Here is a 12,263-nt window from a genome sequence, read left to right on the forward strand (position 1 = left end):
TGCATTACGCCCGTCATGTATAGCTGCTCAGATTTAAACCAATGCGTTTTTAATTCGACGGAAAACGCTGCGGAATACGCCCCAGCCTTAATAATTCATATCTACATAAGGTAGACAAAAAACGGAAATACTTACGAAATTTTACGATTGCTGATAGAAGCAGTGGGTCGTGGCGTCATGTAACACTCATTCGGCAGATCATGAAGTGGATTGTCGCGATGTTGTTTAATGAGTAATGACTACGGGCTACGGCTTTAACGCGATCAAAGATATTGTAGTCGTGGACTTTAGGTAGAATGGACAATGGCTGCACATCGGGCTATACCATGGACTGCACTTGGAGAGAGAGAGATCATGAAACCTACTTTGATGAGAGAGATAGAAACTGTTGGGGGCGAGCATGGAGGAAATAATTGAATACTCAAATGATTCCATGATATTGTTTATGACACGGTGGCGGGCCATCGCCACAATATTCCCTCTCTACGGTCCCCTGCTGCGGTTGGCGACACCAACCCGCGTTCGGCATGTCACGGCGTCTCCACGGACGTCGCGGCGTGCCGGGCGGGGCGCCCGGGCGCACGATTAAAGATAGTATGGTTGCCCAACGAATCTAGAAAAGTGTCTACCGAAGTGAATTTCCATTATCAGTATTAAACAGCTGGAAACTTACGCTCTAGCGCTTATTTGTTGGAGTGACTCTAAATGCAATTGCCTTTCAAACGTAAATTGTAGTCCCGTGATAGCCACATATAAGCGCTAATGCTTAAGTATCCAGCTGTTTAATTTAACTTTAATACTGATTATAGAGATTCATTTCGGTAGACACTTTTCAAGTATGAGAATCATACGTCGATGGGCAACCATACTATCTATAGCCGTGCCCGGGCGCAACTCGATCTCTCTCGTAACGGATCTCGACGTTCACACACGTCCGCTCCCGACCCACTCGCGATAGGATCCTAGTCCTGAACCTCCGGGCGGCGTGCCCGCGCGAACGACGATCGACACGGCAACACCACCGCCGCGTCGATCCCGAACTCCCGCCCCTTCTTGGTCTTTGACGACCGGCACCTTTGACACCGTCGATCGTCGTTACGACTGCAGCAAAACCGGCCCCCTTCGTCAAAATTATAAAATTAATAAATCTTCTTTCGGCTCAATAGATAACAAATTCTATCTCAACTCAAATTCAACGCGTTACCTACTTTCTTCATTCTCGATCATCTATCTACGGGTAACACAAACATTAATATGTTGGCTACGGGGGAAGCCAGCACGAAGTCACAACAACACCTTTATCAATACTCCTTCCCTCGTACGCCACAACATTATCAAATACACAGATATGTATAACCCACGGCTATAGATAGTATACTATCTTTAATCGTGCTCCACAGGTAAACATAATGTTGGACTGGGTGAGCTTACATCACAGACTGGAAACGAATTTTGTTCAGGTAAACATTATGTTGACTCGGGAGAGTTTACCACCGTCCAGTATATATTTTTTTATAAAATCGAGAAGTCTAGTTGCAGTGTTATCGTTATTTCATAATGTGCAGAACGTTACGAAACGTTATAATATAATAATAGAGTAAGACTCTATGATTGATTTTACTATTACTCTATATGATATCAATCTATCGTTTTTTGCATTATAATAATATTATCAGCTATTATAATATTATGTCTATGGTTTTTGCGTTAAAGACAGTTCAAACAGTTCAAGATAATTTACCAATTTTTTCCCCATTTATAATCTTGTGTTTCGTGTATGAAGATATAAAAAGTTTAAAAGTCCGTTAGAAATTAATTATTATTAATTGCTGAACAAGCTCAAGGTATACAGTATACTTATCTATTAACAAGCTTTCATATCACCAGATAATATAAGTAAGGGTTATAATAAGTCTAGGGGTTATATTATAACCCCTAGACTATGTATGATTCAGCTTGCGAAAACACTAAATTAGTGAAGATTCTTAGTGAATTTGCAAAGGCTTTGGTATAATTAATATTTATTAAATATTACTTATGGTTAATAGTTGTTAGCTTTTGGAATCAAAATTCACTTATGTAAAAAACATTATATTTAGTATTTACTGTGTATAGTTTGTTATATTTAATATACACGTAACGTAATGCCAATATTAATTTAAAAAATTAGGTATAATATTCTAATAGTACCTAAGTAATAAATGACTGAATGTATTTTAATGTAATTATCTTCTCAATGACATATAACTAATATTTTATTCATTTACAGGTAGCTCTACTGTGAGTTTCCTCTTCACCGCCCTGTCACTGTTAATTCTTCTCTCAAATTTACTTAGTATGGATTGTAAGTATATTGATAAACGTTTAAAAAAAAAAATGTATTTTTACACTATAGGTACTTATTTATGTGTTCATGTATTATTGTTTTGTTTTAGAGACTGTTCAAAATGGTGATGGTAAAGGATTGTCCAGAGTATAATATTCTTTTCGATGATGATTTTAATAGTGGTAATTATTAAAAGGCGCTATACCCGCATGCATTCTCTCTGTCTTATAAACACATAACATACTAAATTGTACGCTCAGCAGATCACATTTAGCTCTGTTAGTTTAAAAATTAGAGTGAAAATCTTATAAAATTTAAAGGTGAGATTATTATCTAGTGAACTACATAGATTTTTTTTAGATTTTAATTTTGAAGCAAGTTATGAGTATTTTAAATTTCACAAACAATTTACAATTTTAAAATACTTACAACTTGCTTTAAAATTATAATATACAAAAAACCCTATGAGGTTCACTAGATAATATTCTTACTTCTAAATTTTATAAGAGGTAAATTCGCTCTAAGTTTTAAAAAAATAGTGACATTTAATCACTAAATAAATTGTGATTTACATAGTTGATATAGACAAATTTTCTATTGATAAATCAGTGAAGTTACTTATAAAGATTATAACGATTTAATGAATGAATTGAACATGTTTACTAAAATCTAATACCAATATGATAGAAATTGATAATGATAAAGTATTAAATCCACAACAACATAACATTTGTTATCAGTTTATTAATTTTATTAATTCATTTTATTTATTATAGAATACTGTTGAACATAAAAACGATAATAATCTATTCCTGTTTATGTCTGTATTCAGAATAATTGTTCTGATGGGAAATCAATTACTACTTGCTCTTCAAATAATAAAGTAATTGTATATAAATATTTTTTAATTAATTCAAATGTTTTATTATATTTAATTTGTATTTTTATAATTTTACATGATTATTATTTACAGAATACTGTTAAACGTGCAAATTGCAGTCTACCTACATACTAATGAAGAAATTTCTGTGATAAATACAGTTCCTCAATAAGTAAATATTAATAATTAATTAAATATAATGACACAAAAACAAATTATTTTAATCGAAAAAAACACAGTCAACGACTATAGTGTCCACGTATTGAACTGTAGAAGCTGCTAAACCTATAAGAATTAAAAGTTAAAAGAACCAAGTTTAAATAATGGTAAAAATTGTTTACTATCATCATACCTAATACCATCATAACAAGGGCTATGGATTTCATGCCCTAAAACACCTTAAACTATGCATGCATTTATTCCCCTAAAGAATCAATAAATATGCTATTAAAATATGCATTTAAAAAAATTATATTTGTAATTATTAATTAAATAAAAAAACTAAATTAGTAATAAATAATAATAATATTTTTAGATGATGATCTGAGATAATTATTTTCTTTTTTCAGATTTGTTTTCATTTAAGGTATGTTGAGTTTTTGTCTAAAACAAAAAAAATTTAATTTAAAAAAAAAAAAAACTTAAATTGAATACATTATTTCTTTTTTTAATATAGTACTAATTACCTTGAGCATTACATTGGACAATTAAACACTAATTTTAAAATATTTATATTATACTAATAAAACCATCATACCTACTAATATCTCAGGTCCAGAAAATCTATATAAAATTGAAAACTTACTCCTTCATGTAAATAATTTTCAAATATGCACTTATAAAATGAAAAATTGTCAAATATGCACTTATAAATTAAAAATTGTCAAATATGCAAAATATTTAACTATACATTTTAAATATAAACTTGTATTGATATGAAACAAATTTCTATATTACTTAGCTATGTTTAATGGTTATTTAAAAACATGCAAGCTCGTAGAAGTCCTGAGCCATAATCATAACCTTAGTAAAAATAGAAAATATGCATGACTTGTCAGACCTATTAATATTGATTTAATAAATAAATTAAATTTATATATAACGTTCATTAGTATATATTTTTTGAATTAATAATATTATCAATTAAAATATTTTTCTGATGTATATTGTATAGCGTAGTCAAAACATTTTGGTTTTAAGGCATATTTTAATGGTATATTTAGTGATTTTTTAAGGAATAAATAAATGCATATTTTAAGGATTTTAAGGGCATGAGAAGAATATATTTATAATATAGAGGATACTCGAGAGCCCCCCCCCCCCCCCACTAGCCTGTTTCATTTAAATATGTAAAGCCCCTTCAAGTCAAAAACTGAAATTACTCCTATGCCAACCAACAACAGGTTATAATTAAAATTCTTTTCAATTACAGATTCTAATTTTCAAACATTATTTCAATTACCTTCGCCTTCGTTCCAGTTCTGCGACATTAATAATTCTTCATGGTGCACCTCGATGGTCTCCTCACAAAACACTCGGCCGACTAACAATTTAAACACGATCACCGTCTATTGGTCCTGGAGGTTGAAGAGCGATTTAAATAATACAAATAAGATAGTTCAATATAGAAAATTGTGTAAATGTGTACGTAATAAGTGATCATTAGTGTGAGTGACTGTTTACAAAATAAATAGCTGAACGCTTCCTCATTTTCATTGAATTTTCCCATACTATTGATACTCCTTGAGAAAATATAATTGCATTTTAAATATAATTATATAACATAGAAAAAATCAGCCAATCAGAAGTGCAGAATAATGACATGGGCTGTAGATGAAGGAAATGCGCATTCTGATAAAAATTACAACTTACTATGATGATACCTATCTAATTTGGGGCTGTGATTGTGAAGACCATTAAAAGAGTATTTAAATTATCTACAAGTTACAACTGCCATCGCCACTTCTGACAACCAACCGCAACACTTTCGCGGTAAAATTAGGTGGAGTCTTTTGACATTTCAGACATAGAATATTACAATTATATTACAATTTCAATATACAATGTAATATAAAATAATAAAGATGATATGTAATTCATAATAATAAAATAATATGTCAAATTAGCAAATATATAATATTAATAATACTAATACCGGGCACATCATATATTTTTGAATAATAAAGTTGTAATTAGCAATGGTATTTTGTAAAACAGTTAATATTAAAGTAGAAACAGTTTAAAATTATTTAGGGACCTAAATTATAATGGAAAATGATGTTAAAATGTAATAATAATAATAAACTAAAAAACAACAATAATAATAATAATGAATTACGTGTAATATTGTCTAATGTCTATATTGTCACATCCAACGTCATAATATATTAGACGTTTAAAAAAGTATTGTTTTAGTCATTTTGCTGTCGGCCACGCTATGTATGCCAATTCTTCTACATATAATACAATTGAATAATTCTATTAATTTCATTATTTAGAAATTCCATCATCACTGAACTTATACATTTTTGTTTTTCTAATATTTCTTGATGTCTATTATTTAAATTTGAACTGCGCATTTTTATACATATATCACATTTTACTTGTTTTAAGGCGTATACTAATGATAATGTTTATAAATTTGAGCTACTAACACTTAAGTGATTGTCAACCAATACGTGTGTGTACGTATGTCTGTTAAACACAACACAATACACTACAATAGTTACAGTTAGGTAAAATGTTTACTCAAATATAAAAACATTTTAATCTATAAACTAAACAGTTGTAGCAATCATACCATAGAGCGTTTTAATACATTCATTTTTTTTTTTTTTAAATTAGGAAAGTCCAAAAAAAAGTTTAAGTTGTGCACATAATTGTATGATAAATAAACTTGTAGACTGGGTAGTTTCTATTTTTAGTGGGTACATGACATGCAATTCGGACCTCTAAAGGTGCGTTTACATTAGAGCCCTAACTCGAACGAACGCAAGCGAATGCTACCGAACGAATGTGAACGCATATTCGCTAAACATTCGGCCGCGTCCGTTTACATTGTTGGCTCGTTCGTGTTCGACTGGCTTCGCTTCCACAAAAATGAAGTGACGGTATCCGATACGTGCCGAATGCCGTTTAAACTGAACGGAGAGTTTCTTTGATCGTACCGCTCTTGGGGCGAACGCTTCCGAATGCGAACGAATGCGTTCGTTCGCGTTCGGCCGCATCGTTTACATTGGATCGTTCGGTAGCATTCGCTTGCGTTCGTTCGTGTTCGAGCTCTAATGTAAACGCACCTTAAGAGGTGGCATGCAATTCGGCAATTCAGCACGCAGGTACCGCATACGAGCACCCCATGTCAACAGTATCGCCGAAAAAATGATAAAGTAATATTTTGCTCAGAACACGCTTTATAGGAAAAACTCTCCCGCATTGTGGAATGGTCTCATTTCATTAATTTTTTTTCATTAGAATGTCAATTATTTTCTACAGTGCGCATTGGACTTAAATTTTAGTATCATTGATTAAAAAAAAAAAATTATAAAAATAACAAAAGCTTGTAAAAATTGGTCATATTCAAAATCGTATTGTATAGTTCAGAAATAGAATTTTAAAAAATGTCCAAGTCCAATGCGCCGTGTAAGAAGTGTTTCTGTTACGAAAAAAAAAGTTATCGAAATCGGAAACTCTACGAGCCGTGGTAGTTTTTCCTGGAAGTACAGGTGGAAATTCATTAAAATTTCAGGGGGACTAATATTATTCAACAAAACTAAAAAAGGAGGAGGCTTGACAGACTTTTGAGGGGCTAAGCCCCAAAACATGCCTGGATGCCATGTTTCTGAGAATTAAAACAGTACACGTGCAGGGTGCAGGACGCTTAATAATATTTAACTAAACGAATTAATTAAAAAATAAAGTAGTTTTGAAGTGAACTTTGTTTCAATGAAAGTGGCGGTGATATAATAAGGGGTCGCGTAAGGGCAATTCGATTTCATATACCTAGGTACTCGTCACGCAGTATGGTTGTGAACTTTTGTGCGAAGTAAATGATCATTATTCATTAGTGTGCGTAGATACGTTCTGAATCCTTCGTGTGCCACTCACGCACGCACACGTCAAAAAATCGAGAAAAACGAAATATATTCTTCTATGCATCACCTATAAAAACTATCAAAAGCGGTAGTAAATTAAACATACTTCCTGAAATTTGAATGTAATTCCCAAAATTGAATTCGTAAGCTCCTAGACTATGCTTTGTAAGAACCACTTTTTTGATATAAAACCCAAAAATCCCAAAATTAATACAAATGTAATGCAATAATTTCATGAGATTTTAAAAAAAAATATCCAAATTTTATGGTCCTTTAAAATGGAAAGTTGAAAATCGACTTCCTAGAAAGCCTAGTTATTTTGCCAAAGAATTCATACATAATATATTAAAAATTAAAATCGGACGTTCGGAAATTACACAATTTACCACCGATATCTCAGCCCTAGTAATAAGTATATATTATATATATTTTACTACAATGATAACTCTATAACCCCGGTAAGTTTATCAGTTTTTACTAATTTTTTTATTATACTATTATAATACTACTGACGTATTCATCTAATTTTATTGCAATGCTTGTACAAAAGAGAAAATATTTTTTTCAACATTATGGAACAAAAGATAGGTATCAATTTTTTTACTAAAATAATTATGTAAACACCCTTAAAATGGCCGTTTTAGAAGTAATCTAAATAGGTATTATACTCATACCGAACCTAACCTTACTCTTTCAAAATAATTGAATAACATTACAATTTACAGTGATAAAGGTACTGCTATCGAAAATAAGGGTTTAAAGTCAGTAGAGTGTAAACAGGATGTGCAATGATTATCTGGCGAGAAATGTTTCCAAAATCCAAAACATCGAAGAGTTCATATGGGTAAAGTTCAATGATCCAGAATGACTTAAGCGCTTTTTTTTGCCGCAATGGCATTTAATGAACTAATACAATGCTACCATTGATTAAATAATATACTATTAGGTGTACAATATTATAAAATCAATGGTGCCACTATTTGCCAAGAATCATAATTTTGCATATAATTATAAACAACTGATCTCTTGATTATTTTGCATCATTCTCATAAAATTAATTTTTCTTAAGACGTATTTTTTTTTTAAACGATTATAATATCCAATCTGTAAAATAGAAAATTCAATGATTAATATGTATAAAAAAAATTATGTTACACAATGTTATTATTAATGTATTTATTATTGTTATTTTATGGGTAAAAAATATATTTTTAAGTACTTACAAACAAATTAAAAGTGTTTCACATTTATTAATCATTATTACATTTAAAAAACACTGGTGTTAGGAATTTGTTTTTTTAATCTGGTACCACGTAATTGCCAAATAAAATATAAATAATAATAATAATAATAATAATAACAATATTGTATCTTTGTATATGATAAAAAAGACACCTATCTATGTTTATGTTTATCACACTAATATAAAGTGCGTTTTATGGGAGCTACCTACCGGCTACCGAAAACAAACTAAAAAACTAAAATATCTTTTTGGTGATAATTTTATGTTAAAACTGTCTGTACTGTAATACTGTTTACTAAATCGATTAATCAAAATACTATTACTAACCTATAGTTTTTGGTACTGTGTGATATGTATTGCTGTAGTGGTGTAGTCTGTAGTCGTCTTTATTCCATGGTCTTATTGTAATATTATGTTGTTTATGACAACTGACAACAATACAGTATTCTTTGTAAATACTTGATTTCTTTGTCTACTCGTCTATGCACTAAACATGGTCAATTTTTAATAATTCTGCTGGTCATATATTAAACATTAAGTTATAAAAGTTAAAGTTTTAAAGCTATAATATTTATTTGTATAGTTTAATTAATTAATTTTTATTATAACTATTATTGAGTATTTTATTAAATATTATAAATTTGTTGTAATACAGTAATACTCATACTTGACTATTTTTTTGATTCTTTTAAACTGATTGTAAAAAAATAAAATTGTTTTCATCATGGCTTCAGCAGATCCAACGGGCGTTACCAAAACTTGGGAACTTTCACTATACGAATTACATAGATCTCCTCAAGAAGCTATTACAGATAACACCGAAATTGCTGTATCCCCACGAAGTCTGCATAGTGAACTAATGTGTCCAATATGTTTGGATATGTTGAAAAAAACAATGACTACTAAAGAATGCCTCCATAGGTAATTATAATACATTTTAATATATTTTACATAACTATAAAAATTGCTACGTAGTTACATTATTACCTATTATACCTATTTAATGTATAAAATATTATAATAAATACAATACATATAATACATTTTTTTTAGATTCTGTTCAGACTGTATTGTGACTGCTCTCCGTTCAGGTAATAAAGAATGCCCTACCTGTCGTAAGAAACTAGTATCTAAACGGTCGCTACGCCCTGATCCAAATTTTGATCTTCTTATATCTAAGATCTATCCTAACCGTGATGAATATGAAGCACATCAAACTAGAGTGTTGGAAAAGTTAAACAATAGTCACAGTCAGGCTAATTTAGTTCAGTCAATAAATGAAGGTATTAAATTACAAACTCAAAATCGACTACAACGTACCAAAAAACCCCAAAATGAAGAACTAAATGAAAGTAACTCATCAACTACTCCAAAACCATCAAATAGTTCAGGTCAAGATAATGTAACAAGAACAATGGTACAAACAAAAGTGGCAAAGAAGATGAAGTCTGTTATGATTTCAGAAAAAGAAGGACCCTCTTCAACTGTTGACACCACAGACATAACAGAATGTGATGGAGCACCAAAAGGTGTGTCAGCAGATGAAATAGAACTAGTGTTTAAACCTCATCCTACAGAAATGACCAATGATAATCAGTTGATCAGAGTTTTGAAGGAAAACTCTATTCGTTATATAAAAACAACAGCTAATGCAACTGGTAAGCCTTTTAATTAAATTAGTTTATCATGATAAAACAGTACAGAATGAAATGTCCTTTGATATTGTATATAAGATTCTTTTGTTATGGTGCAGATGTTTTTCATACTTGGTTTTTTTGTGCATAACCCAAACATTAAAATGTATTACTGCAATGAATAACTAAGTTATTATAATTTTAAGAATATCATATTGTGTTTAAAAGAGTTTTAGTTGTAATCAAGTGCTACATATACAGCCTAAATCTTAAGTTAACTATCAATGTTCATGGACTTATTTATATATGAGTCAAAAAATAAAAACGTAAATAGTATTTTAATGACATTTTAAATTGTATATTATTCAAATTTGTTGTTCAAAAGCTTTGAATTTTAAATGTGTATATTTAATGCCATGAATAATTTAACCAATAATTCTGTGTAATAAAGTAGCACTAGTCAAAATTCAAAATAGTCATTATATTTACATATATACATGATTTTTTTTTTCTAGTTGATCATTTGAGTAAGTATTTAGCTATGCGATTGACGGTAGACCTTGGCTCAGAACTTACAGAACAAACACTCAATTTTCTTATCTATGTTGCATCAACTGCTGATCAATTGGTTCCTCTCAATGGCAGTCAAACACTCCGAAACGTACACGATAAGTATTGGAAAGTTAACAAGCCACTGGAAATGTTCTACTCTTTTACTTAAATTATTTATTTATCATTGGTTTCTTTAGTTTCTTATAAAAAAGGCTGGGCAAGTTAACTATTTTTTTTAAATCATTAAGTTAAGTTAATATAAAAAGGTAATGACTAATGCGTACACAAACGTGATTGAGATACTGAAAGTAAATAGTTATATCTTTCTTTTATTGATGACACGGTTACCCATAAAACATTTCTGTTTATAATATAGGTATATAATAGCATGTAATATATTCTGTGAATATACAATATAATAACTATAATGTGACAATAACATAAATTAACTCATAAATATAACTCAAAATGTAACTCATTAAGTTAGAATTTTTAACTCGTTAATGTCCAGTCTTGTTTATAAGTGGTTATAACTACCTAGTAAATTTTTTAAGTGCCTATATAATATATTTTATTTGCTAGCAAAAATTAATAAAAATAAAAATGTTTAATACCTTACATAATGTAATTTGCTTGGTAATTAGGTTCATCACCCCTTTAAATAAGTTCAATAATTTAAGTAATGTAGTTTATAATTAAAACATAAATTAAAAATAATAAATTTAATTTTTTTTTAAATATTTATATTTTTACTTTTATATGAATACATTAATAGTTTTTTTATTGTTTGTATATCTCAGTATCAATTTTTTTTTTGTCAAATTTTAACATTTATTTTTAATTAATAACGAGTATTTGTATTATTATTACTTACTATATTTTTGTATTAGGGCATAACAATTATTTTAGAAATAGCAAGAGTTAATATGTGTTTAGTTAATTATTAAAAAGAAAAGTACAATCATCGATACAGTAATCGACAACATTGTACAACTTAATTGTAATAATTATGTTAATTAATTAGAAATCAAGTAGTAGCTATTTTATTATGTTAAACTAATCTACAAAAATACATGTTATGTAAACATATATTTCATTAAAATAATATTCTATAGATTTAATGAACAAATTGTAGACACATTAAAAATTTGATATTCAGTATAAATTTTTTTTTAAGATTATATAATATTAACACAAGACATTTGATCAATATAGCTATTGAACCCAAAGTGTGATTTGATGGAGAGGGATGAAGGGTAGATAGTGGATATTTCTTGGACTTAACCTATTAGCACCAACAATATTATGTAGTAGTAGGCTATCATTAGATAAAAAAAAAAGAAATTTGAAAATGTAATACAATAGGTATACTTGTGATAAGAAATAAACTGTAATTTAATCATTTTAAAAATTATGAAGACTTATATAATTATCTGTATTTTATTGTGTTCACGATCATCAGATAAAATGTACAGTTTTGGGACAAAAGATTTTAATTTGTTGCATTGTGAAATAAATTTGTGTTCTTATTAAATTA

General features: G+C 29.4%; 2 protein-coding genes and 1 long non-coding RNA gene across 4 annotated transcripts in view; 2 read left to right on the forward strand and 1 right to left on the reverse strand.

The window, feature by feature from the left end:
• Positions 1–346, reverse strand: part of LOC100571200 — a 2,463-nt gene extending 2,117 nt beyond the window's left edge. The window contains exon 1 of the mRNA XM_003243262.4: positions 136–346. The gene's annotated coding sequence lies outside the window, so the exon portion shown is untranslated. The remainder of the gene's footprint in view (positions 1–135) is intronic.
• A 516-nt stretch (positions 347–862) lies between these two features.
• On the forward strand, positions 863–4,921 carry LOC103308874. Of its 2 annotated transcripts, none has more exons than XR_510551.3 (6): positions 863–1,460; positions 2,270–2,344; positions 2,436–2,508; positions 3,103–3,209; positions 3,300–3,378; positions 4,639–4,921. It is a non-coding gene; the product is annotated as an uncharacterized LOC103308874 (long non-coding RNA). The 2 variants fall into 2 exon arrangements; XR_001679187.2 differs by lacking the exon at positions 863–1,460 and adding an exon at positions 1,478–1,597.
• Positions 4,922–8,733: 3,812 nt separating this feature from the next.
• On the forward strand, positions 8,734–11,453 carry LOC100165353 (E3 ubiquitin-protein ligase RING1-like). The gene is made up of 3 exons (XM_001949121.5): positions 8,734–9,461; positions 9,594–10,198; positions 10,690–11,453. The coding sequence occupies exons 1-3, from the start codon at positions 9,265–9,267 to the stop codon at positions 10,893–10,895; spliced, it is 1,008 nt and encodes a 335-aa protein (XP_001949156.2). The 5' UTR covers positions 8,734–9,264; the 3' UTR covers positions 10,896–11,453.
• The last annotated feature ends 810 nt before the right edge of the window (positions 11,454–12,263 follow it).

The sequence above is a fragment of the Acyrthosiphon pisum genome, chromosome X (assembly GCF_005508785.2).
Source record: "Acyrthosiphon pisum isolate AL4f chromosome X, pea_aphid_22Mar2018_4r6ur, whole genome shotgun sequence".
Taxonomy (NCBI): domain Eukaryota; kingdom Metazoa; phylum Arthropoda; class Insecta; order Hemiptera; family Aphididae; genus Acyrthosiphon; species Acyrthosiphon pisum.

What these genes read in the sequence shown, in the direction of transcription:
- LOC100165353 (XM_001949121.5), top strand. Translation starts at nt 9,265, where the DNA reads ATGGCTTCAGCAGATCCAACGGGCGTTACCAAAACTTGGGAACTTTCA. An exon ending in ACTAAAGAATGCCTCCATAG is followed by an intron (nt 9,462 to 9,593) that starts GTAATTATAATA and finishes CATTTTTTTTAG; the next exon opens with ATTCTGTTCAGACTGTATTG. An exon ending in AACAACAGCTAATGCAACTG is followed by an intron (nt 10,199 to 10,689) that starts GTAAGCCTTTTA and finishes TTTTTTTTCTAG; the next exon opens with TTGATCATTTGAGTAAGTAT.